Here is a 26,804-nt window from a genome sequence, read left to right as displayed (position 1 = left end):
ACAATTTCATCTCAGAATTCCAAGTCATATTATTATCCAAAATGTCACCGCACCTATACGAGCCAGATTTAGGAACATTTTTACTCACACATGCGTCATTATTATGTCAACAGTACTACATTAATTTTATTTTACAATTGACACTGACAGTAACAGGTTACTGTGGGCTTCATCATGTATGGCTAGGTGAGAGGTGTGACTGCTCTGTGATGTCACATTAGATTGCAGTGAAAAAGCATGGCTCGGTTAGGACGGGGGTCAAACCTCAATCCTGCCTGCAGCCCAGAGAGAGTTTGAAATGGACACAGACAAACCTCAGCAACAGTTCTCTGAAAATTACTCTGAGGTCACGGTTAGCTCAAGTGCAGGTAAGAATATTACATTTACTAGGCCTACAGAAATAATCTAGCATTAAACATGATCGAGATATGAAAAATATTTACAATTTAGTCTTTTAGCAGATGCTTTCATCTAATGCAACTTACAAATAAAGAATTTATTTAGAAGCAATTTATCATACTGCAATAGCAACTTTCAAGAGTAAACTAGAGTATAGAGCTAGAGCACATATACAAGTAAAAGAGAAAATAGAAAAGCAAGTGTTCAAAGTGTTTTTTTTTTTTGTTTTGTTTTTTTTGATTGTAAGGATAATATCAAAATTAAAACAATAATTTACATTAATATGTAAGCCAGCATTGCTGTATTGTGTTTAGTCTTGAGGTTTTTATTTTATTTTATTTTCACTCCCAAGGTGGCTGTACGTTTAATAATACCTAACATGAATTTCCTAATCTATTTTTGTCAAATTGTCATTAAAGAAAACAGCGGGAGTCATTTGAACAATTGAAATTCAGATGCATTGTTTTTTTTTATAATAAAATGTTCTCAATTAATGTTAATGCTGAAATACAAGCTGCATTGAAAATATTATATTAAATTAGAAAAAGGTGAAATAGAAGTATTTCCATCTGTCGTCTCAGACTCGAGATCCCATGTTTCAGTCACTTTTTTGGAGCTGTATTTTCATAACCCATTTGGTACAGTATGACGCTCAAACATCCTACCAATTCCAACCCTCCACACTAAAGTGAATAGCCCCTGAAAACCAAGAGTCCCACAATTTGACAAATTAGTCACTTTTTGGCCATTGTTTGCTTAAGCTGAGCGTAATCCTCAGGGTTCTGGCATGCCGCTCTCTCACGATATTGAGTTTAGGTGGCAAAGCCTTCTGTCTTTTGAGTTCCTGGACGTTTGTTTAGAAGCATTAAAGCTCTTAAATCCTCCGTCTTCAGTGAACATCATTTGAGAGAAGAGTACCTGCAAATCCAACATCTCAGATGTGGCAGTGGTTGATGAACTCTCACTGTCAATAGGAAATTGCTTGTAACCAGAGAGAGAGACCTGAGTCAAGATTCTTTCTTTTTGGAAGTTACAAAGTCTTTAAAATCTTAGAAATCTTTAGGAGTGACAAAGAAGTCTACTCATAATGAATTCACCTCCTTGAATTTCACCTTATTGGATGCAGATGTTCAAAATCACCCAAGAGAAGATTCTGAGACATCTGAGAGCACCAGGGGTGGCGGAGGGCGAGCAAGACCGTACCCTTCACCGTCCCGCAGGAGACACCGAACTACCTTCAGCAGTGAGCAGCTGGAACAGCTGGAGTTAGCTTTCAGACAGAACCACTATCCTGATATCTATTTTAGAGAGGAGCTCGCGAGAGCTACCAAACTCAACGAGGCTCGCATACAGGTAACTGAACAGATATAGTTACATGTAACTGAAATAAATGTTCCTAGGGATGTTAAAAAGTGATTTACAGTGACACAGCAACATATGTGGATAGAAAACTAGCTGTGATAGCATTGTGTGACAGTTTGGTTTCTGTTTCAACTGCTTCACAATGCTCGTCGCATTTGTTTAATATTCTGGAGCCAGATTCATTGAAATCTTCTTCAAGACATAGTTCGCCCAAAAATAAAAATTCTGTCATTACTCACTCACCCTCATGCCGTTCCAAACCCGTAAGACTTTCATTCATCTTCGGAACACAAATGAAGATTTTTCTGATGAAATCTGAGAGTTTTCTGTCCCTCCATTGACAGTCCACAAAACTACCATTTTGATGCTTCAAAAAGCTCATAAAGAGATCGTAAAACTAATCCATATGAACTGAGTGGTTTAGTCCGAATATTCTCTTAGGATCACTTTATGAACAGATTGAATTTAGACATTTATTCACATATGAACATTCATCAACTCACACATCAGTTGTGGTAAACAGAAGCTCAAGTATGTTCGCTTGACGTCATTCATTCTCATGTTATGCAGCACGTTTGAGCTTCCGCAAGAACCAATGAAGTTCATTCACGTGTTACGCAGCACGTTTGAGCTTCCGCAAGAACCAGTGAGGTTCATTCTCGTGTTACGCAGCGCGTTTGAGCTTCTGCAAGAACCAATCAAGTTCATTCTCGTGTTACGCAGCTCGTTTGAGCTTCCGCAAGAACCAATGAGGTTCATTCTCATGTTACGCAGCGCGTTTGAGCTTCCACAAGAACCATTGAAGTTCATTCTCGTGTTACGCAGCACGTTTGAGCTTCCACAAGAACCAATGAGGTTCATTCTCATGTTACGCAGCTTGCTTGAGCTTCCACAAGAACCAATGAGGTTCATTCTCATGTTACGCAGCACGTTTGAGCTTCCACAAGAACCACTGAAGTTCATTCTCGTGTTACGCAGCACATTTGAGCTTCCACAAGAACCAATGAAGTTCATTCTCGTGTTACGCAGCACGTTTGAACTTCCACAAGAACCAATGAGGTTCATTCTCATGTTACGCAGCACGTTTGAGCTTCCACAAGAACCAATGAGGTTCATTCTCATGTTACGCAGCACGTTTGAGCTTCCACAAGAACCACTGAGGTTCATTCTCATGTTACGCAGCACGTTTGAGCTTCCACAAGAACCACTGAGGTTCATTCTCATGTTACGCAGCACGTTTGAGCTTCCACAAGAACCAATGAAGTTCATTCTCGTGTTATGCAGCACGTTTGAGCTTCCACAAGAACTAATGAGGTTCATACTCATGTTACGCAGCTTGCTTGAGCTTCCACAAGAACCAATGAGGTTCATTCTCATGTTACGCAGCACGTTTGAGATTCCACAAGAACCAATGAGGTTCATTCTCATGTTACGCAGCACGTTTGAGCTTCCACAAGAACCAATGAGGTTCATTCTCGTCTTACGCAGCACGTTTGAGCTTCCACAAGAACCAATGAGGTTCATTCTCATGTTACGCAGCACGTTTGAGCTTCCACAAGAACCAATGAGGTTCATTCTCATGTTACGCAGCATGTTTGAGCTTCCACAAGAACCATTGAAGTTCATTCTCATGTTACGCACCACGTTTGAGCTTCCACAAGAACCATTGAAGTTCATTCTCGTGTTACGCAGCTTGTTTGAGCTTCCACAAGAACCAATGAGGTTCATTCTCGTGTTACGCAGCACGTTTGAGCTTCTTCAAGAACCTATGAGGTTAAAGGACAAGTTCGGTATTTTACACTTAAAGCCCTGTTTACAGATCATTTCTGATGAAATAGAACGGTTAAGATTAAAATTTGGACAAATGCTGCTGTCCCGAGAATTTTAGGTTTCTTTCGCTTCCCCCCCCCCACCTACACAATGGCAGCCTATGGGCACTGGAACAATCCTTCCTAAAATGCATTAAACTTTCGTTTACAAAGACGTGAAACTCACCGAGTGGTCAGGGGTGTTCACTGATATGCTCACACAAAAATCGCTGCAAAAGATGCTTTCCAACAGGTTTTATCGTAGTTTTTGTCCAACTCCATTGACTTGTATTGAATGTGCTGTGTTGAGGTACGGTATTACTCCGCCGCTTCTTCTTCTGCTGCTTCTGTGTATTCAATGAAATGCCAGCGGTTTGCTTGCAATTGGCAAAGGTGCATTATCGCCACCAACTGGGCTGGAGTGTCTATTATTCAAGCTCTCAACGGAAGAATCTACGGGTGTGAGACGTTTGGAAAAATAGATCCACAGTTTTACAACGAATGGTAAAACACCTGTTGGAAAGCATCTTTTGCAGCGATTTTTGTGTGAGCATATCAGTGGACACCCCTGACCACTCGGTGAGTTTCACGTCTTTGTAAACGAAAGTTTAATGCGTTTTATGAAGGATTGTTCCAGTGCACCTATACACCCATTCTAGAGGTTTTGGGGAAAGCGAAAGAAACCTAAAATTCTCGGGACAGCAGCATGTGTCCAAATTTTAATCTTAACCGTTCTATTTCATCAGAAACGATCTGTAAACAGGGCTTTAAGTGTAAAATACCGAACTTACCCTTTAATTCTTGTGTTACGCAACACGTTTGAGCTTCCACAAGAACCACTGAGGTTCATTCTCATGTTACGCAGCTTGTTTGAGCTTCTGCAAGAACCAATGAGGTTCATTCTCGTGTTACGCAGCTTGTTTGAGCTTCCACAAGAACCAACGAGGTTCATTCTCATGTTACGCAGCTTGTTTGAGCTTCCACAAGAACCAATGAGGTTCATTCTCATGTTACGCAGCACGTTTGAGCTTCCACAAGAACCATTGAAGTTCATTCTCGTGTTACGCAGCACGTTTGAGCTTCCACAAGAACCACTGAGGTTCAATCTCATGTTACGCAGCACGTTTGAGCTTCTGCAAGAACCAATGAGGTTCATTCTCGTGTTACGCAGCTCGTTTGAGCTTCCACAAGAACCAATGAGGTTCATTCTCATGTTACGCAGCGTGTTTGAGCTTCCACAAGAATCACTGAGGTTCATTCTCATGTTACGCAGCACGTTTGAGTTTCCACAAGAACCAATGAAGTTCATTTTCGTGTTACGCAGCGCGTTTGAGCTTCCACAAGAACCAATGAGGTTCATTCTCATGTTACGCAGCTTGTTTGAGCTTCCACAAGAACCAATGAGGTTCATTCTCATGTTACGCAGCTTGTTTGAGCTTCCACAAGAACCACTGAGGTTCATTCTCATGTTACGCAGCACGTTTTAGCTTCCACAAGAACCAATGAGGTTCATTCTCATGTTACGCAGCGCGTTTGAGCTTCCACAAGAACCAGTGAGGTTCATTCTCATGTTACGCAGCACGTTTGATTTTCCGCAAGAACCAATGAGGTTCATTCTCGTGTTACGCAGCTCGTTTGAGCTTTTGCAAGAACCAATGAGGTTCATTCTCGTGTTACGCAGCACGTTTGAGCTTCCACAAGAACCAATGAGGTTCATTCTCGTGTTACGCAGCTCGTTTGAGCTTCCACAAGAACCAATGAGGTTCATTCTCGTGTTACGCTGCGCGTTTGAGCTTCCACAAGAACCAATGAGGTTCATTCTCGTGTTACGCAGCTCGTTTGAGCTTTTGCAAGAACCAATGAGGTTCATTCTCGTGTTACGCAGCACGTTTGAGCTTCCGCAAGAACCAATGAGGTTCATTCTCGTGTTACGCAGCACGTTTGAGCTTCCACAAGAACCAATGAGGTTCATTCTCGTGTTACGCTGCGCGTTTGAGCTTCCACAAGAACCAATGAGGTTCATTCTCGTGTTACGCAGCGCGTTTGAGCTTCCACAAGAACCAATCAAGTTCATTTCATGTTACGCAGCACGTTTGAGCTTCCACAAGAACCAATGAGGTTCATTCTCGTGCTATGCAGCACGTTTGAGCTTCCACAAGAACCAATGAGGTTCATTCTCATGTTACGCAGCACGTTTGAGCTTCCACAAGAACCAATGAGGTTCATTCTCATGTTACGCAGCACGTTTGAGCTTCCACAAGAACCAATGAAGTTAATTCTCGTGTTACGCAGCACGTTTGAGTTTCCGCAAGAACCAATGAGGTTCATTCTCGTGTTACGCAGCGCGTTTGAGCTTCAGCAAGAACCAATGAAGTTCATTCTCGTGTTACGCAGCGCGTTTGATCTTTTGCAAGAACCAATGAAGTTCATTCTCGTGTTACGCAGCGCGTTTGAGCTTTTGCAAGAACCAATGAAGTTCATTCTCGTGTTACGCAGCACGTTTGAGCTTCAGCAAGAACCAATGAAGTTCATTCTCGTGTTATACAGCACGTTTGAGCTGCCACAAGAACCAATGAAGTTCATTCTCGTGTTATACAGCACGTTTGAGCTTCCACAAGAACTAATGAAGTTCATTATCGTGTTACGCAGCGTGTTTGAGCTTTTGCAAGAACCAATGAAGTTCATTCTTGTGTGTTACGCAGCACGTTTGAGCTTCCACAAGAACGAATGAAGTTCATTCTCGTGTTACGCAGCACATTTGAGCTTTCACAAGATCCAATGAGGTTAATTCTCGTGTGAGAATTCTCGTGTGAGGTTCGGTTGAGCTTCTGTTTATGCTCGCTGATCAATGTTTATATGTGAATAAAAGCTTATGTGAATAGTGAATTAAATATGTTCATCATATAAAGCGATTAAGGCTCTTGAGAAAATTTTGGACTAAACCTCTCAATTCATATAGATTACTTTTATGATCTCTTCATGAACTTTTTGAAACGTCAATGTGGTAGTTGCGTAGCGGTCAACGAAGGGGCAGAAAGCTCTCAGATTTCTTCATTTGTGTTCTGAAGAGGACGGTGAGTAAATGACGACAGAATTTTCATTTTTGGGTGAACTATCCCTTTAAAAAAGAAGATATTTCTTAAGATCAATTCAAAAAAGTTTGCAAGAAAATATTTTCTTAAGAACATCTTATTTCTCTCTAAAGAAGAAAATGACTTTGGAGTTGGTTTTACTCAATATCACATTTTTAATACACAGTGTTTTAAATAGTTAAAACACTGTGTGTGTGTCGCCTTGAAATTAAATATAGACAATTATTTTTTATGAAATATTGCAGTATTTGTTATAACTGATTTATCCGTGACCATGTTTTTATTTGTTTACTTTATTCAAGTGCCCTTGTAATATTATGTAATTGTATAATGGTTTTATTTTGTTTTGGTTTTGTTTGCTCTGTTTCTATTTGCCTGTGTTCCTGATCATTAGATTATTTACCCTACATCTGTTTCAGTTCCTGTTAATTATAAAATTGCACCCTGAGTTCTGTTTGCTCATTGTTCCATGTCGTTTGAGTTTAATTATGTTAAATTGGGTATTCGTTATTTTTTTGGATTAAAACTATTTGGATCAAAATCTTTAAACACAATAACTTCCCCTTCCACTTTCAATGACATCTCTCTAACTCTTCTTTGTCTAATAACGTGTTTACTGGCGCGAGGGCTAGACAACCTGTCACTCACATGAGATCATAGCAATAGCAAACCACTATCCAACAATCCAATCCCCATTCCCAATCAGACAAAATCAGGTACAACCCCACATTTTTTCTTGTTTGAGAAGCCATTCTAATATACGGCACAATAGGGAAGAACAGACGATTGCAACTTTCCATTTCATGTCGACTTATGTTAGAAAATTAGAAGAAAATAGCCGTTACAGAGATTTGTATTCTTAGATATAAATCCGGCCCCTGTTAATTGTGCCATGTTGCACACACTGTGGACAGACAAATCACTTAGCTGTAAACTTATTGCATCACACCTGGTTAGGAAATATGTCTGGATTATTGTATTGATGCGGTTCTTGGCCATATCTATTATATATGGAAGCTTGTGTCCGACAGAATAAAAAATAAAAAAGTAATTGCTACTTTTTATCTCAGATTTGCGTGATATAAAGTTGCAAATGCGTGTTATAAAGTCAAAATTGCGAGATATAAACTCGTAATTGCGAGCAAAAAAGTCTTTATAGCACGCAATTGCAACTTTGTATCACGTAATTCTGACTTTATCAGAATTGATAAAGTCAGAATTGCGAGATGGAAACCCCCAACTCTAAGATATAAGTTATCTTTTAAAATGTTTTATTCTGTGGCTGAAACAAGCTTCCATAATTTTAATATACTGACATGTTAGTGATTTAAATGCTGCTAAAGAAAATTATCTTTCGAATGGCAACATGGTGTTGTTACAGCATCTTCAGCTAATTTGCAATGTTACCCAGCCAAACCTCGACTCCCTGGTCTGATTACTCTATCTGACTCTGAGCTAAACCTGCCTGCTTTTCGCTCCCTGCTGCAGGTATGGTTCCAGAACCGTCGTGCCAAGCAGCGGAAGCAGGATCGTATCACCCAGAAAGTGCTGCCGGTGGGCATAATGCCAGGGCGAGGTTCTCTCTTTAGCAGTATGTGTGTGTCTTCCTCTGCCATGGGGCGGCAGTACCAGTGCCCCCATTCCCTGCCACACATCCCCCGATTCCCTTCAGTGGTGCCCCCTGGTGGCTTCCCACCCCATCCGACCTCCAGCAGTCATTTCTCCTGCCCCTCCGAAACTGCTCCATCACAAGCCAGCAGACAGCCAGACGACTGGTACAATCAGCTGCGCAACATTGGACCATCCGCTACTTCAGTGCTCTCACTGGCCTCTGTGTCAACACTGGAAACCACTAGTCACTGGAACTAGAGGAAGTGCTGCTGGGTTATTGAGTAGGCGTAAACTCTTTTGGTTTCACTTATTTTGATGGTCCCTTCAACACATGAATGGTGGTCCGCTGCACCTACATGTCTACTATCTCTCAATAGAGTGTTAGTAGAGTATTAGTAGACTGGTAGGGTTAGGGTTAGAATAGGTTGACATGTAGTTGCAAAGTTACTTATAGTCAGGAGAATGTCTGTTGGAGGAGCATCACAATAAAGAGTTAGCAGATATAAAGCAGAATATTCTAATGAGAGTTAGCTGACATGTAGTTGCAAAGTTACTCATAGTCAACAGAATGTTCAAAAGGGACCATCAAAATAAAGTGTTACCACTCTATTATCTTTCCTTTTGTATAAGAAGCTACAGAACAAATAAAGTTTTTTTTCAATGACAAAGCAAGATCGACATTTTCTGTCTTTATTATATTTGCAATCACACATAACATATTTTCTCTCAATTATTGCTATTTCTCCCTAGACAAAAATAACTACATTTATATTGATTTCCTTTATCAGTACTAAACTGTGACAATTAAACTAGGTTCAGTTTACACTGTAGACTTTAAATAAGGATCATTATGAACATGTCATTCTAATCTCATATGAAATGTACAACAGACCCTATGAGCTTTTAAATGACATTTCTATTCAGTCAATTCATCAATAACGATTTACAGATTTGGTAGAAATAAATTACACATGGTTTATGTCAAATGCTGTTCTTCTTGCCATTTTATGTACAGTATGTAAAATAAACAGACATGGGTCAATGACAATCTTTGAAATATTTTGTTGAAAACATACGTGCCAAGGTCTTAGAAATGTGCTCTTTTTTGCTGGTTACAAACCTTTATCCTTACTGTAATTTCAAGAAAAAAAAAAAGAAGAAAAAAATTCTGCATTTTGGTTGAACCAAACAACTGATTTGGCAGAGTATTTTTTTGCCAAATAATAATAAACAGTTTTGTAAGAAACATGTTTTTCTAGGGAATAACAATAGTATACCAAAATACTTAAAGGTTTCTTCTCAATAATTTCATTATTTTAATAATAAGGCTTTCTTCTTCATTATATTGTGGTAATTGCATCACCCAAGCTTTTTTTTTATTTTTATTTATGCCTCAAAAAAAATATCAAAATTATTGTTCCTTATGGAAGTCACTAGTATATGGATGAATTGCATTTTAATTGTCTAACAAAAACAGCATCATGTCATTGACCCATATGGCATTTTGTGTAAATTCAGACTCTATAGCAAGCTGAAAATCAGTTCACCCTGATGTTTTAGTGGACACAAGTTCTATTTCTGTTCTAGAAATGGACAACTTCATCAAATAGATGGTAGCTGTTAAATCCAACCAAAGTAGCATTAGCTCTACAGTGGGATTCATCCAGGTCCGAACAAGCATTTTGCACATTTCAATGTAAATCTAGGTAAACCCAAATCTACATAGTTAGATGTTCTGTGCTCAACATGTGAAAGTTCTGTCCTTTCAGATCGTTTTGAAAGGGTATTTTCATAATGACAGTAACAGTGATAATCCCTTTAAGGCAGAAAGAGTGCATGTTTGCCATCATTCTTCAGCAGAGCAGCGATAACATCCCACTTTAGCTTTATTTAACCATCAGCTTTGCAAGAGAGTGTCACTGCAAAGCATTTATTCAATAATAACAATTTATGCTTGTTTACAGCTAATAAATTTGGCAGTTTATACATCGAGGGCCCATTCTGATAAGAGATGCAGATGTGAGTGCAACAATGAATTAATGTTACACAGATGGCATAAATACAAAACATCTCATGTCACTACATGCCCTTCACGATTTCATTGTACGACATATTTTATACTGGTTATACTAAAGCATGAATATACTGTGCCTGTGAAATCGCAGACACGCATTAAGGAATGTGCTGGAGATTTGTACATCAGAGGTAATCTGCATTCACAGTAAGGCCACGGTTGTCCCCGTCGTCTTTTACTCCAGAGACCTCGCAAACTCTGCATAGTCAATGTAGCCATCGTTGTTTTTGTCATCGTCTCGGAGGACGTCATCAATGAGATTGATGAGATCCTCTTCCTTCATTGGCTGGCTATCATCTCCTCTTTCCTGGAAACCAAAGCCAAGTGACAATACTAATTATAATTGAATGGAATGAATAAAACATGACAAACGATAGAAGGAGAGGCTGATACAATTGTACTTAGGGAAAGATTATAAAAGCAGTATGTTAATTAAAAATTAAAACGAATTAAAACTAAATCCCATACAAATTAAAAACATTTATATGTGTCATTATAAATTAATAATGATAATTTTTTTAAAAAAGAATAAAAAAATGAAAAAGAGTAGGTTTAGAGCTGCACAATTCTGGATAAATTGAAATTTTTTTTGTTCGTTTCAAATTGATCCCGATTCTTCCATGATTCTAAACAGACGACTACATAAAATAACACAATTTACTAGAGGTTCTGACAAAATATTAATAGCTGCAGTCTATTTAAAAATATGTTTAATGAATTAGAATTAATTATTTTTTTAAAATTGGTTTGAATGAATGATTCAATGACTCAATCATAAATACTTCACTTGTTTCATTACTGGATCAATCAGTTTTTTAAACAAATCTTTTGAATCAATAGCCCTATTCGGACAGGATAGGTTTAACATGGAGAAGTGGGGTAAAGTAATTATTACCAGAGCTTCTCAGTGATTTTGACAATGTCAGTAAAGATTACAATGACTTTTACCTTCTGTAAAAAGGTCCGGAAAAATTACCTCAGGTAAAACTGATCCCGTGCGAATAGACCCGCTGTAAATATGTATGAAAATATTCCGTAAAAAAACACATACACGTGTTTAAAAGTAGTTTTCCGCAGTTTTTCAAGTATGGAGGCGCTTGAAAAAACATTTAGGTGCGTTCTAGGCGGTGGGACAAGTCTGTGGCAAAACTCACTGTTTTCCACATACCATTCAGATCAGAAAGAAGATCGAAAGCACTTGTTAGAGGCACGAAACATCTTTTAGAGTTAGGTAAGGGCCTATTACTAACACAATCCCAAAAAATATAGTTTTTATGTGCTTGCGCACATGATATCAGGAAGCAACGTAATACACACATGACAAGTTACTCCTCCCACTTCTACTGGTTTTACTGAGATATCTTATCCCGTGCGAATTGGCCAATATTATTACAGACGTCCTGTGGTAAAAATACATTACTCCATCTAGCCTTGTAAAACTAATACCGTCCGAATAGTGCTAATGATTCAACGACTCACTCATAAATACTTCACTTGTTTCATTACTGATGAATCGGCATTTTTGAACTAATCTCTTGAATCAATGATTCAATGACAAATACATTTTTTAACAGGCACTTGTCGCCACATAGCCTAGTCGATACAATAGCTATTTGAAGCGTCAAGCTACTTTCAAAAGAGGATCTGCTCTATTTTGATCACTACTGTAGACTGAACAATAAACGTTTATCCCAGTACTTCTGTGATAATCTGAATTATTGTCAGAAATAACGATACTATGTGGTTGAAAAGGCTGTTTGTGAAGCTGTTTTATACCTATACATCACAATTTCTCTCACTGGATCAGTGACAGCGCCAATGCAGATTTGAATGTTCCAGTATGATTTATAACCAAATCATTGTCATTTAGGAATAAGATTGTGTGGGTGTTTGAATCGAGATCGCAATCTTTAAACGATTAATCGTGCAGCTCTAAGTAGGTTGTGTCCAAACTTTGAACCGGTAGTGTACACAGCATAAAGTCAAGCTCAAAATTAGAGCACACACCTCTCTATGCACATGAGTAATGGCAGTGGCAAGCTCAAGTCCATCCAGCAGATTGTTGCCATCATAGTCGTGCATCTTGAAATAGTGAAGCTGCAGCTCTTGAGGTGTCATGTCCGACTCCGGCTTTTCAATCACCCCTTCTAAATGCTCCATGATGTGGCTACAACAGAACAGAAGAAAGGTTAGATTACAGACGGAATAATATTAGCCAGAGGTGGATTGGTATTTGGCCAATTTAAGATGATCAGCATCAGTCGATAACTGTAACCTTTGGTTGATCAAAGTCACGATAAAACTGAAGTTGCAACACATATTTTCTTTCGTATTGTGTTGTATATCCAAGTGAAATTGATTATGGAAAAACAAAAAAAACAAAAAAAAAACAACAACTTGGTTCTGTGCATTAGTTGTTGCTTGGATTTTGAGATGTGGCTGTTACACTCAAAAGTGGAGGTTTGCAGGGCGAGTTTGACTTGACTAAATGATTGGAGAAGTTCTGCTGTCACTAGAGAAAAGTCTGTCATTTAACGGATGGTCCAGCTACGACAAAGTAAAAAATATTTTTTAAGAATATAACATAAGCACGGATGAATTATTCACAATACGATCTACATGATGCATTAAGAAAAGTAGATAGGGTAAACTTTCATTCTATTGATAAATCTACTGACATCCTTTATATACTGTTATATACCCAAGTAGGGCCACAAAGTCTAAGGGCCTATTTCTATTTTACCACAATATTACTTTATTTCTTTATTTCTAATGCTCATTGCTCACCAATGCTGCATTTATCTGATAAATAAAAAGAGTTACATTGTGAAATATTATTACAATTTAAAATAATTTAAATTGCTTTCAGGTTTTTTTTTTTTTTTTTTTTTTTAAAAGGGGTCATGAAGTGCAATTTCGTAAAATTTTATAATGTTCTCTGAGGTCCACTTACAATGTCAGCAAGATTTTTACATAAAAAAACAACAACTTAATTTAAAAGTAATAAGCCATTTTCTATCCTGTTTTTGACCCTCTTTCCAACACTTCATTTTGATTGGCATGTCACATTCAACACTTGGAAGTAAACGGCCACTGCTATGAGTTTTGTATATTAAAATAATTTTCAACGTCCCGCCATTACGCGTGTGGAATTGTTTTGAAAACTTCCGATGTTGAAATGGCAACCGGTGAAATTCAACCATACATGTTTGAGCCAAAGTCTGATCCCAAATCAGAAGACAACGAACTAACACCTCAAAAACCAAGGATAGTCCAGCATGGTGATTAATCATCTTTATTTATATTTATTCCTTATGTCTTATATGGAAGTTATTACTTTACGTAAGTGTTTAAACAAAGACAATACAAAAAGATGTTTATCTCGTAACATAGTTAAAACATTTGCCAACTGTGAAGCATTTATGCATCTTACATACAGGTATGTAAATCTTGGTTGTGGAAAATAGAGTTGAGGTACCACAGCAATTATAGTTGACAAAGGATAACTTAAGGTGTTTCTGTTTGGCGTAAATTAATTATGAATTAATAAATGTATCATTGTTTGTCAAACTGTCGTTCTTATATTCATTATTTTCAGTGAAGTGAAAGTAAAGTGAGTCCATATCAAACGATCTGTTTCAGACAAAGCAATAGTAAAAACACTGTTACTCACACCTGTGTGTTGCCAGTGCGAAATTACTCTCGGTTCAACTGTATTCGGAACTGTATCATCTTTTATTTTCTCTTTCTCTCTCTCTCTCTCTCTAATACAGAACATGCAACTAGAATTTACAAAATAATAATAATAATTTATTAGTTACTATTAAAATAGTAAAGAAAAATAATATTAAGATGATTTTTGTGGATGGATTAAGTATGACCTTTGTTATTCTGACATATTATTCGCTGAAATCAGAGATCAGGACAGACTGCTCCGGTGCAGAGGTCATTTGGCAGAGAGAATCCAATCAAAATCAACAAACGCTATAAAAATTCATTTCACTAGAACAGTTTCACTAAATTTGGATACATAGGCTCTAAAAGCAGTTTTAAAGTAAAACAAAAAAACAAAAAAAAAAACACCTACTCTTTATCCTGAACCATGTTCCTGTCCAGCCGGATGATTGGCGGAGGCTCTTGATTTGAAGCAGCTTGTTCCCCATGCTGTCCTCCATGAGCCCATATAGACAGAGTACAGCTGGAGCAGAGCAGGAACCAGCTCCATAATCTGAGCTGCCCAGACCTCTCTTTCAATCTCATTACACTGAAATCACAAGGTAATAAGAGTTCATGCCAGAAAAGAATGACAGCATTCATACTGCAGCTGGAGCAGCCCTTACTGACAAGTATTTGACCAATGAGGACCAATGATTTGACCACACATTTCAAGAGTCGTTATGATAAGATTACACAGAATATCTATAATAAAAAAAGCAGTATAAATCGGAGAAATGGGCTCATGTGGCTGACATATGGATGAACTTGAAAAATGAGGAATCTAAACAGATGGTGGAGGAAAGTAATTCCATCATTACTAGCAGAATACGGAATAGAATCTATGTGGAAAATTTAAAAAAGATATGTTAGATATGAATATTGAAACATTACAGGAAGAGCAGTCTAGACACTCAAACAACAGTTGCATACAGTTAACGTGTTGCCCAGTCATCTGAACGCTTTTCTGCGTCTCTCTTAATACACCTTACAGCAATATAACAACACACACATGCAAATTTACTCACCTGCTATGAATCACAGTTGACGGGTAAATATTCGTCCTATTTATTCAGGCACAGTGGAGTAACTGAAGTCCTGCTGATGTTTACTCAACACCGTTCTTTCTGACTGCTTTTGCTTGCCGTAGTTGCCTTTCACCCCATGGACACGACAGCTAAACTCTGATTGGACACGGTAGCTTTTATTTTTTTATTTTATGTGGACACGGTAAAAAAATACAATACAATAAGATGTAGGATGTAATAAAAACTATATAAAATTATGCACTATATAAAAATATACACCAAATTTTACCTTGGTAATAAAAACTTTAAAATACGATTTGCTCTTATATTTATGTATAAAATATTTAGCCAAAAGCTAATTCAGAATGGTCACAAAAAAATCTGAATCTTCTTTTTTACAAACTAAAAAGCAAAATTTCAAAGAATAAGAAAATATCTCAAATTCGAGTGGCTCAGTAGGCAAATGCTGATGGAGAATTTAATTTAATTTAATAATTTGACGAGTCTTTGTTTACATCATTGCATTCTCGTTTAAAACAAATATCAGGAATAATACATTTTTAAAATAATTTAATAAATAATAAACATTTTCTTCTTCTTTTTTTTTTTTCCAGGACACGACAGCTGCACGCTGATTGGATTTGAGTGAAACGTCATAATAAGGCCACGCGCGCACTGGACAGTTAATCCACACGCAGCAGCAAAGCGGAGGAATGAATGAGCGCACCTATAACTCTCAGGGATGATGATTTTGTGCCTAGATAATCAATCACCACGGTCAGCTGCATGGCAAACCTCTACAAAGAAAATGAGAGGGCCAAATCTATTTTCCGACAGCTGGAGGTTCGGTTTATTATATTATTGGTGACGTAGAAATGTGACTTTTAGAATAGCCAGTAACGTAGACATGCCTGATGTTTCCTAGCAACTTAGACTAGCCTCTTCTCTATGTAGATTTTAATGGATATATTATTGGCAGTCGATGAATGATTACTTTATTCTTAGTTTTTATTGAGTTTTTAAAAGCCATGCAATTTTGATAGCTGTATGACGCTTTATTTTATGAACTACCAAATTACTGACTTTAAATGTGTTTTTCGGAATACTATATTATTGTCTGTCTACTAGACAGACAATAATGTAGGCTAGTATTCCGAAAAGTGTCTAACTTACCCCCACAATATCGCTTTATCATTTCACAATAGATATCACTGATCACAGCTGTTTCTTCAGGCTCTTTTAACCCATTCAGAGACCCTGCGTCCATTACAATGGACATCACGTCAACCCCCCTTTTTTTTACTTCTGGAGCATTTCACCTAGTTTAAAGTCTGCAGTCCATTAGATTGGACGCTTGTCATCCAATCAAATGGCAGTAAAGCTCTGCATGTAGTAATTATAGAAAAAAAACACTACTTTGAAGAGAAGCATGTCAGCACTTCACTCCAAACACAGAAGCAAGCAACATTTTCTGTGGTTTTATTTACATTTTTTGATATGTTTGTCAGTATTTCATAGTTTGTATGTAAAATAGAAAGATTGAACTTATTAATTAAAGTTAAAAATCGATTGTAGAATTTCAAATTTTAAATCAGGATTTTTTCAAATGTGTCTGTCCATTAGAATGGACAGTGGGTTCAAAAGCCTGTTACTGAAATCACATTCCAGTAATTGAAGTCCAGTAATGCTGATTGAAATTTCTTATATAAAAAATCTATATCACAGTACCGATACATTTTTTTTTTACTTTTTCATGCAGAATATATAGTTCTTGAAGTGCTTGAACATATAGCTGATGGAAGTATCTCAGATGTTGACTTTATGTGGAGTGATGATGAGGAAGATGGAGATGTAAGAAAAATATCTGTATTTAAAATTTTATAAAGTAAAAGGACTAGCTTTCGGCCAAACGAAACATACGGATTTGACATAAATCTAAAGCGTAACTTGAAAATGAATTATTTCTTCCTACACAAACGCATCGCTTCGCTTCAATAGGCCTTTATTTACCCCCAAGAGCCATGGAGCACTTTTATCATGGATGGATGCACTTTTATGGACTTTCAAAACAGAAACAACCATTCACTGCCATTATAAAGCTTGGAAGCCAGGACATTTTTTAATATAACTCCAATTGTATTCGTGTGAAAGAAGAACGATGTCATATACACCTAGGATGGCTTGAGGGTGAGTAAATCATGGGCCAATTAAAATTTTTGGGTGAACTATCCCTTTATGGGTATAGTACACCAAAAAATTATATTTGTCATCACTTACTCATCCTCATGTTGTTCCAAATCATGAGTTTCTTTATTCGGCTGAACACAAAAGAAGATATTTTGAAGAATGTCGGTAACTAGACAGTTGACAGTATAGCCATTGCTTTCCATATTTTTTCCTACTATAGCCTATATTTCCTAATAACTACATATTATATTATTATGATATAATATTATCATTATTAGTAATTATTTTGAAAATTATAATAATATTTATCAGTAATTTATCAATATAGATATTACAGTACAACACCATAATTAATTCCAGCAAAAGCAGATCAAATGACGAAATACAGTACAAATACAGTAAAGTACTATTTGGTAGTTTACAGTACTGATCTTGTGTACTGTAAAGTGAATTACAGTACAGTTACTGGAAATCGAAATACATGCATCATGCATGGCAACCGTGCTGCCAGTAATGTACTGTAGAAATACAAGAAAATCGTTAACAGAGAAATTGTTTCAAAGATGCACACAGTAAATTACTCTAACGTGAATGCATTGATTGATTCCTAGGTTTATTTTGTTATGAATAAACAAATGGGCGATCTATAAAGCAAAAACCTTACAATTAAAGTTGAAATGTTGTAATGTTCAAGTTTTTGATATAAAAAAGAAAGATGCGCAAAGAAAATGGCTCTAACATGACCATATTGATTGATTCTAAGATATTTAGTTTGTTACAAACAATGTGCAATCTGTAAAACAAAAACCTCAAAATTAAAGTTGAAATGGTATACTGTTGAAAAGTTTTTGACCTTGAGAAAAAGCTTTAAGTATATACTAACAATTTGTATGTTTATTATTTAATTTTATGTTGGTACATTTTTGTGAAGTACACCTGTTTTGACCTGACGTCCATTGAAATGGACAAAAAAAATTACAATTAAAGCAAAACATTTTTAATTTTTTTTTAATTTGGTCTCATTTATAGAAGCCTCATGAGCTGGGAAAATGTACTTTTATATTTTTCAGAAACCTAAAACATAATTCAGGTCTGAAGGGGTTAAAACAAAACAAACGTGAAAAGGCAGAGTAGCGTAGATAGAGGACCGCCCTTAGTAGCCATTCAGAAATACTCTTCGTCTGTCAATCATTTTACACGCTCGAGTTTTGGCTGATGTCGGACATTTCTAATATATTTTCCAAGAAAATAAATACTTTAGATTAAAAGTTGTTGATATATCTGCTAATGGTTAATTTTGTCGACGTTCAGGAGTACACCAGCAGCATAGATAACCTCAAATCTAGCAGATTGTAGATGTATATTAAATGCTCAATCAAAACTGTCAAGCACAGGTTATTTTAAATCGCCCGCTAGATGGCGCCACTGTCTCAGTAGCGATCAGGACAGGTGTCTCATTTCATTGGCATTTGCATTCTGTGGCAGGTGCTTTGCATCAAATTAGTAAGTATTTTCATCTAAGCAGACTTATGCCTTGGGCTGCATCCAAAATCGCATACTTCCCTACTGTATAGAAGACGAAAAACAATATGTGACAAGTAGAGTATGTCCGAAATCACTGTACTTATAAAAAAGTAGGCAAAACTAACCGTGTATTGAAATGTGTGTTGAAAAACTGAAATGTGTATTTTATTTTATTTTATTGACACTTTACTATCCCATGAGACCATGTGAGAGGATTTGTAAATGGCAGTAAAGCGATACAACTGACACTGGTATCACATGATAATGACAGCATGGCGAATGTAGTATGTCTGGATTACATTCACACTACACACACTTTTAAGTGGCCGTGAAGTAGGCTATATACTTTTTCAAAATAAGTACCTACTCAAGAGAGTATGCGATTTCGGACAGAGCCATTGTCTCATTCCATACTATATGGAAGCAGCTCCCTCTCTTGATCTGATAGGCCTAATTCAATTACAACAAGCCCTGCAAATAGTTAACAAGATTTAATCGGTTAAATAGATTTAGTCATCTAGCAGTGAAGGGATTTCATTTCAGGGAAATAGGACATAGCTGTCAAGGACAAGGCTTTGCTTCAGAAAGAAGAACTGTTAAACTACGTTTATGGTCTTAGCAGACTCTTAACACATCCCTGTTGGCCCACATGATGTTGCAGCCCATTAAATGGTGTTTGCTGTCTTAATATGCACAAAGGCTATTATTACACTGTCAGAAAATGTTACTTTAATGTGTCTTCTTTCTTTTTAAGTCTGTATTACATTTTATCATGGTAGCCTAACTGTGATTTAGAACATTGTACAAGATGGTTGTTATCCTCTAATCAGCTACAAGTTGGTCCTACCACCTTAAAGGGATAATTCACCCCAAAATGAATATTCATTCATCATTTACTCACCGTCATATCGTTCCAATTGTTATGACTGTAAGATATTTTAAGAATGTCTCGTGTTTTAGGTTTTGGTCCATACAGTGGACCCTTTTCACCAACAGTGATAACGCATTTTGTCTCGGTTGTAACCCTCGTTCCCTAAAGGAGGGAACGGGAGACGTAACGTCGACGTGACGACGTAATTGGGGTCACTTCAGGGAGCCCTATCATCTTCGAGTGTCTACAGAACGAGCCAATGAACGTTGGCGTGCGTGAATCGCATCATGCGCCCCGCCCCGCAGCGTGGGTATAAACAGGAAGCGGGCGCACACATACATTGTTTTTCGCTGAGGAGCCGAGATCATGATGGCCATACAGCAATGGTCAACAATGGTGGCGACGGGATGTTACGTCTCCCGTTCCTTCCTTCAGGGAACGAGCATTACATTAGTAACCGAGATGTTCCCTATCAGTCACTCACGTTCGACGTAACGTAATCCCTATGGAAAACGCCACGGTTGCTGCCACATCCAGCGCCCTTGGCAAGACTCTCAGACCCCCAACTGGCTGCGTAGAGGGAGTTCAAGCTGCTGTTCCGTTATACCCCACACAGTGGAACTCTTGTATAACACTGGGAAATCGTGCCTTTCCAGGGGAGAGGGACGCTGCAAAAGCTACATCCTGCCCGAAGGGAGGTACCATGTGGAGAATTCACATATGGAATGGCCGGTTAGGGGCAGTGCAACATGGCAGAATGTCACTGTGGTGGCTCCAGCCTGAGAAGGGGGAGGCTACACCGAACAGTGATGGCAGAGCGGACTCTGCCAAGGGAACGGGAGCTGATCGTGGAAGAATACACATTTGGGATTGCCGCAGGGATCGGCACATATGGAACCCAGCCTAGCACAAGTTACACAAGCATACGAGCACTAGGCCTGGCGTCAGACGCTCCGCAACGTCTGACTGCCGAAGGGGTGCGGAGGTACTCAAGGCGAACTAAGTGGGGAACTCAACTGGATCAGCCAGGTTAGGGTTAGGGCTAAACCCTTCTGCTGGCCTCCATAACAGACGAAGAGCTGATCTGAGGTCCTGAGGCTTTGCGTTCTGTCCACATATAGACGCAGAGCGCGAACTGGACAGAGAAAAGCCAGGGCTGGGTCTGCCTCCTCCGAAGGCAGCGCTTGCAGGTTCACCACCTGGTCCCGGAAGGGAATGGTAGGAATCTTGGGCCAGGGTCTCAGGATCATGTGAGAGTTAGCCGGGCCGAATTCTAGACACGATTCGTCGACCGAAAATGCATGCAGGTCCCCTACCCTCTTGATGGAGGCCAATGCAACCAGGAGTACTGTTTTACAGGACAGACTTTTTAACTCTGCTGACTGCAAAGGCTCAAAGGGTGGTCTCTGAAATGTGCCGAAAGAACCAGAGACAAATCCTAAGAGGGTATAGATCGTCTCCTCACCCCCCTCAGGAACCTGACGATCAATCGGTCCTGCTTTCCCAGCGACTTACCTTCAACTGCATCGTGATGTGCGGCGATAGCGGCAACATACACTTTAAGGGTGGAGGGAGATGTTTGTGAGGTGTGAGGGGCCCACAGAGATTGCCTCGGCGGGGAAGCACTCACGGTAATCTTCAGATAACCCTGGCCAAGCGCCTATTCTGAGGTCCAGAATAGACACTAGATCGGGACATACTGTAGGTGAGGGGACAGCACCTCCCTTGAGGTAAGCGAGTCTTGATCTTAACGCTGCCATAGTCATATCCCCGCAATGGGAACATGAACTATACAATGTATAGTTATATACATGAACTATACAAAAGCTGCCTCAGCGTGCTGAATGCCCAAACACGAGAGGCAACTATTGTGGCCGTCTGCTGGTGCCAGGGAACGACCTCACCCAGAAACACACAAGCGGAATGACATCCTGAAAAGGAAGCATGGTCACGCAGTTGAAAACAAAAAAGAGAAAATAAAACTTTTTTCCGTGCTGAGGCAACTAGGAGTAGCTGCGGCTGTAGTGAGTATAAACTCAGGGAACACCCATCGATACCGACACACACACAGTATAATGCTGTGAGAACAGCAGTTGTGAGCTATAAGCTCGCGGCGTCACACCAACGCTGGAACAGAGTTAGAAGATTTTTCCAACAATTTTTCCAACTGTCTCTTCTTGCAGCACTCGTGAAGTCAAATAACCTCTCGGCTCTGAAGTGAAAGACAACGTGTGTGTGTGCCCGCTTCCTGTTTATACCCGCGCTGTGGGGAGGGGCGCGTGACGCGATTCACGGACGCCAACGTTCATTGGCTCGTTCTATAGACACTCGAAGATGATAGGGACGTTACGTCGAACGTGAGCGACTGATAGGGAACCACAGTTAGCAACATTGCAAATCTAGTACAGTTTTACATATTTTCATCTTTTTTAAAAATGTATATATTATTTATAATGCTATACACTGCTGCTTGAGTGTTTCGAATACAATGGCAGTAGGAGTGATGGTAAATTTCACATTATTCTTCCTTCTGACTGCTTTAATCAATCTCTTGATATGTTTCCCTCTTTTGGAAAGTCATGGAAATGCTATTGTTTTAGTTTTTTTTATTGGAGCAAATGGTAATACAAAAATTGTAATTGCTGTCATCTTCTGTTCACTACTATAGTTTACCCAACTGATGACTGATTCTGAGAACCCCAGAAAAGTAAAAAAAAATAAAATTGGTCATTGGACCACGATTTCAAGGCAATAAACTGTCCTGGGGGCTCAAAACTCTGGCAGCACCCCTGCGAATATTCTTCAAAATATCTTCTTTTGTGCTCTGCAGAAGAAATAAAGTCATACAGTCTTGGTATAACATGAGGTTGATTAAATGATTTTCATTTTTGGGTGAACTATCCATTTAAGGTTCAGCTGCATTGTGGCTTGTTATCCAGCTGCTTGAACAAATAATGACCAACTTGGACCAATACAAGCTTTGCCAGGATAGGAGACCAGGGGCCTGTACCATGATGGTCGTTGAACAAACTCAGGGTTACAGGATTAGTTTAGAGTTAACAAAACCAAACCAATCCAATCAGGTTTTGTTGGTACCATATATAATACCATTTGGAATATAATTTGTTCATGTACCTTCAACATGGAATGAAGTCATTTTAAAGCTACAGTACACTGTGTATTTTTTTAAGTTGATTCTTAGCACAAAACACTTTGTTCTTTCAAAATTATATGTGCTCATTTTTGTGTAATTACTTCCACCAACTAATCAAGTATTCTCGTAAGCATAGAATCTGTCATTCAGAATACATACGAGCGAGAAGCTCAAATGGTGGCAGCCGTGTTGCGCCTTCATCTTGAAAATACATTAGCCAAAGAGGGACATACCTGGAAATTCAAGCTTCGCCTTTCGCGCTTTTACACTCAGTGGCACTGTGACAAATGCAAGGGGGAGATTATTCGCGACTGGAATAATACGGCCATCGTAGGAGTTAAAACACCCTAGGAATGGGAGGGGCTAGAAAGTAATATTCAGTTGGTAGTCATACAATTTCACCGCTAGATGGGAGAAAATCTTACACAGTGTAGCTTTAAATGATCTAATAAAGTCATCTAAAAGTGAATTTTTATATGGCTCCATGACATGATTCAGGCATTCAATTTCATATATTCATTCATCCAATTCAATTTCATGTACTTTAGTGTCACACAACTTAACTACTGTATTAAACTGTATTAGCTACCAAACTTTTTGCTAGCAATAGCACCCAATAGCTTTTTAAAGGCTAAGCATTAAATCATTCTTTATCAAAGCAGTTATGAGTATAGCTGGATCAGTCCACAGCCTAAGCAAATGCTCCACTCTTCTTCACATTGGTAACCTGTAGAGTTGGGGTCCTCGAACTCGGACTCTGATAAATTTGTACTCGGACTTGACACGGACTCGGACATTTTAGACTCGGAAACATTTCCGAGTACAGTCGAGTCCGGGAACTGGAGGACACATTATTATTCAAAAACAAAACTACTTGTGTTGTTTCAGCGTTGAGCATTTTAGCCAATCACAGACATGTATATTAAGTGCATGAACACAGTGGCAAATCAGAGGCGTTTTAGAGTCACCATGCAGAGAATTCGCTCAAAATGTATGTTCAGAATCAGCACAAGCTTTATACTGTCGCAAATCCCCTCATAAACAACAAAGTCTAGACGCAATATAAATAAGAGATTCACTGTGCAGCACGGACAACTTCAGTTCTGTTTCATTCTTACTGACCGCCAGAGGCAGTGTAAACACTATGGATAATCGCTGCGCCAGCTAAGATAGGTCGAGTAAATATACCAACAAAGTCACGTTGCGTGACGTATGCTGAGCCCTGGAGGATTATAGGCTACAGTAGCTCAGCAATCTACCTCTTTCGCTTTCTCGCCTCTTTGAGATAGGTTCTATTCATTGTATTGGATTGGATATTTTCGCGCTGTCAAGTGCAGCTTATTAGAGCAGCGAGATTCGTCCTCACAAGCTGTGACAGCGCGCATCTACAAGATTTTGGATTACTTTACAACACTTGGTGAGTTATATCACTTTATCGGTAACACTTTGTGCCTCTCGGTGCAATCCGGTGGCGTGTGTTTACTGCACCTATATTAACGGTCTCCCGTTGATCTAACGTAACGTTTTCTCGGAGTGTTGTTTTCTTTCCTACGAATGCATTTTACCTTTATGGTTCCTCGGTTCTATCCGCCGACCATTTTAAACGCTTAATATTTTCTTTTACTTGTTGAATATTACCTGTCGGTTCACCGAGGTAATTATTTTATTTATTTATTATTATTTTCATTCCGCTTAACTTAACCTTACGGTTCACCGAGGGTGTTAGCGAGTAATGATGGCTAACAGCTCGATCGCCACTGGTTTCCCAATGGCTTGTAAGCTGTGCCCTAATCATCTTCACCCTGACGACGGTCATGACATCTGCCCGTCGTGTTTGGGCGTTCAACATCTGCGAGAGGCTCTCACGGACCCGTGCATGCACTGTAGCCTTTTGCCTATGTCGGAACGACAGCTCCGTCTTGCCGAGTTAGACCCTAATTCAACGGTGAAACTTGGGCAGGTAGATGTAGCCCCTTCGCGCACTCGAAAACGCCGTGCCTCGGCGGCAGCTGGTGCTCCCCTCCCATCTAAAAAGGCCAAATCGCGAGACGATGTACATTCACATGTTGAAAAAGGCTCACTTTCTATGACGGTATCGGCACTTTCTTCTGAGATGGCGGAGCTGAAACGCCTGCTTCACTCGCTTCAGCCTGTCACATGTGCTCCGCCTGTAAAGATGACACAGGAGGATGAAAATGTTCAAAGTCGGGAAGAGTCTCTTGTCTCCCCTTGTTTTTCCCATCATTCTGAGTTCGATGTGCTTTCTACAAGTGCTTCAGATTCATTTTTTCACGATCATGGGGATACTTTGAAGGTTGCTGCACAACCTTCACCTCAGGCTGTTCTCACTGGTTACCCAGCAGCAGAGGGGTCTAGTGGGGGGTCTGTTCAGTCGTCTGGACAGGCCCAGCCCTCCTCCGATGATACTTTGGCTGTGCTTCGAATGGCAGTTGCTCGTTTGGGACTTGATGAGTCACCTGCACAATCTGCCCAAACAAATGTGTTTTTCAGACAGACCACAGCTTCAACCTCTTTTGCCATGCCACCATGTAAGGATTTTGTGGCTGAATTCTCAGATGCTCTCACCGGTTCTGGTCCGCCTAAGCGGCGCCCAAAGACTGCTCGAATGCTAGCATCCATGGCTGGAGCAGATTCTATCGGGGTGGGTCGCGCTCCGGAAATTGAGCAGCCTGTGGCAGCTTTGGTGGTGTCTCCTGATGAGGCTCTACGTGGGAACGTACGATGTCCCAGTGCGCAATGCGGTCGTACGGATTCCTTACTTAAAAAGGCATATGAGTCAGTTGCCTACATTGCCCGAGCAGAAAATACAATCGGCCAGTTACTCCTTGCTACCACCAGTACGCTTGAACCGGCAAATGCGGATCCCTCGGTTTCACAATTTCTGCAAACTGCTCTGTTGACTACAGGCCATGTGACCCGCGAACTGGGTAATCTAACAGCCACGCTTCTGGCTGCCCGCCGTCAGGTGTGGCTTGCCCAAGCACGACTGCCGGAGGACTGTAAAAAGACATTGAGAGACCTTCCTTTTGTTCCCGGGCATCTTTTCGGTCCAAATGTTCCGGAACTGTTAGAAAAAAGAGTTAAATTGTCTGAAGCCACTCGCCAACTAACACAGGTGCAGCGCAACCCTACGTTTAGGATGCCAGCGGTTCAGACCCGACAGCACTATGCCCCAATGGAGCAACGTTTCCGACGACACGCTACACCTCAGTCACAGCCCCCTCAAAGACCTCGTGTTCCTGGAGATGCAAGAGTTTTTCGCCCACCTCATCGACCATTTCCAGGGGGACCCCGTCAGCGCCCCCCCGCAAACACAAAAAATCGCACACATAAAGCCTGAGACAGTCAGGCCGGCGGTCGATCGTTTTTCTATAGATCAGTTGGAGTACTGGAGATCAAACACAGCAGACCCCTGGGTGCTGGAGACTCTGAGCAGGGGATATACTCTACAGTTTCGACGTCGGCCTCCCGGATTCTCAAAAATTGTTCCTACAATTGTCAGAGATGCGGTTCGCGCAAAGGCTCTCTCTCTGGAAATTCGTTCACTGTTAGAGAAAGGAGCCATAGAAAAGGTCCATCCCCTCGTTCAGGGAGACGGGTTCTATTCAACATATTTTCTTGTTCCAAAGAAGGACGGTGGTTTCCGTCCAATTCTCGACCTGAGGTTTCTGAATTTGTTCCTGAAGGTCCTTCCTTTTCGAATGCTGCGCACAGCCGACGTTCTGTGACTGCAGACGATTGGTTTGTAAGTGTCGACCTGAAAGACGCATACTTTCACGTCCCAATTGCTGTACATCACAGGAAGTTTCTACGTTTCAGTTTTCGGAATCAAGCTTACCAATTCAAAGTACTACCCTTCGGCCTTTCCCTTGCTCCTCGCGTCTTTACAAGGTGTGTGAGCGCAGCTCTGTCTCCTCTTTGGATGAGAGGTATGCGCATCCTTCCTTATTTGGACGACT

General features: G+C 39.7%; 3 protein-coding genes across 5 annotated transcripts in view; 2 read left to right on the top strand and 1 right to left on the bottom strand.

The window, feature by feature from the left end:
• Positions 1 to 298: 298 nt before the first annotated feature.
• prop1 (PROP paired-like homeobox 1) lies at positions 299 to 8,530 on the top strand (the record flags this gene model as incomplete). Its single annotated transcript, XM_079855708.1, has 3 exons — positions 299 to 368; positions 1,526 to 1,752; positions 8,150 to 8,530. 3 exons carry the CDS (start codon positions 299 to 301, stop codon positions 8,528 to 8,530), a joined length of 678 nt encoding a protein of 225 aa, XP_079711834.1.
• Positions 8,531 to 8,930: 400 nt separating this feature from the next.
• mcfd2 (multiple coagulation factor deficiency 2, ER cargo receptor complex subunit) lies at positions 8,931 to 15,234 on the bottom strand. The gene is made up of 4 exons (XM_079855047.1): positions 15,089 to 15,234; positions 14,434 to 14,610; positions 12,354 to 12,513; positions 8,931 to 10,653 (listed from the first exon to the last, which is right to left on the bottom strand). Exons 2-4 carry the CDS (start codon positions 14,604 to 14,606, stop codon positions 10,522 to 10,524), a joined length of 465 nt encoding a protein of 154 aa, XP_079711173.1. The 5' UTR covers positions 14,607 to 14,610; positions 15,089 to 15,234; the 3' UTR covers positions 8,931 to 10,521.
• Positions 15,235 to 15,769: 535 nt separating this feature from the next.
• The window catches only part of ttc7a (tetratricopeptide repeat domain 7A), a 91,035-nt gene continuing 80,000 nt past the window's right edge, over positions 15,770 to 26,804 (top strand). For 2 of the 3 annotated variants that reach the window (XR_013819517.1, XM_079855035.1), the window contains exon 1: positions 15,770 to 15,931. Coding sequence is in view for 2 of the 3 variants with exons in the window: in XM_079855035.1 (XP_079711161.1) it covers positions 15,875 to 15,931 (57 nt within the window). In the remaining variant the exon portion in view is untranslated. The remainder of the gene's footprint in view (positions 15,932 to 26,804) is intronic. The other variant, XM_079855036.1, reaches the window with a different exon arrangement.

This window comes from Squalius cephalus, assembly GCF_949319135.1.
Source record: "Squalius cephalus genome assembly, chromosome: 21".
NCBI lineage: Eukaryota > Metazoa > Chordata > Actinopteri > Cypriniformes > Leuciscidae > Squalius > Squalius cephalus.
This window is presented reverse-complemented; position numbering and strand designations above follow the sequence as displayed.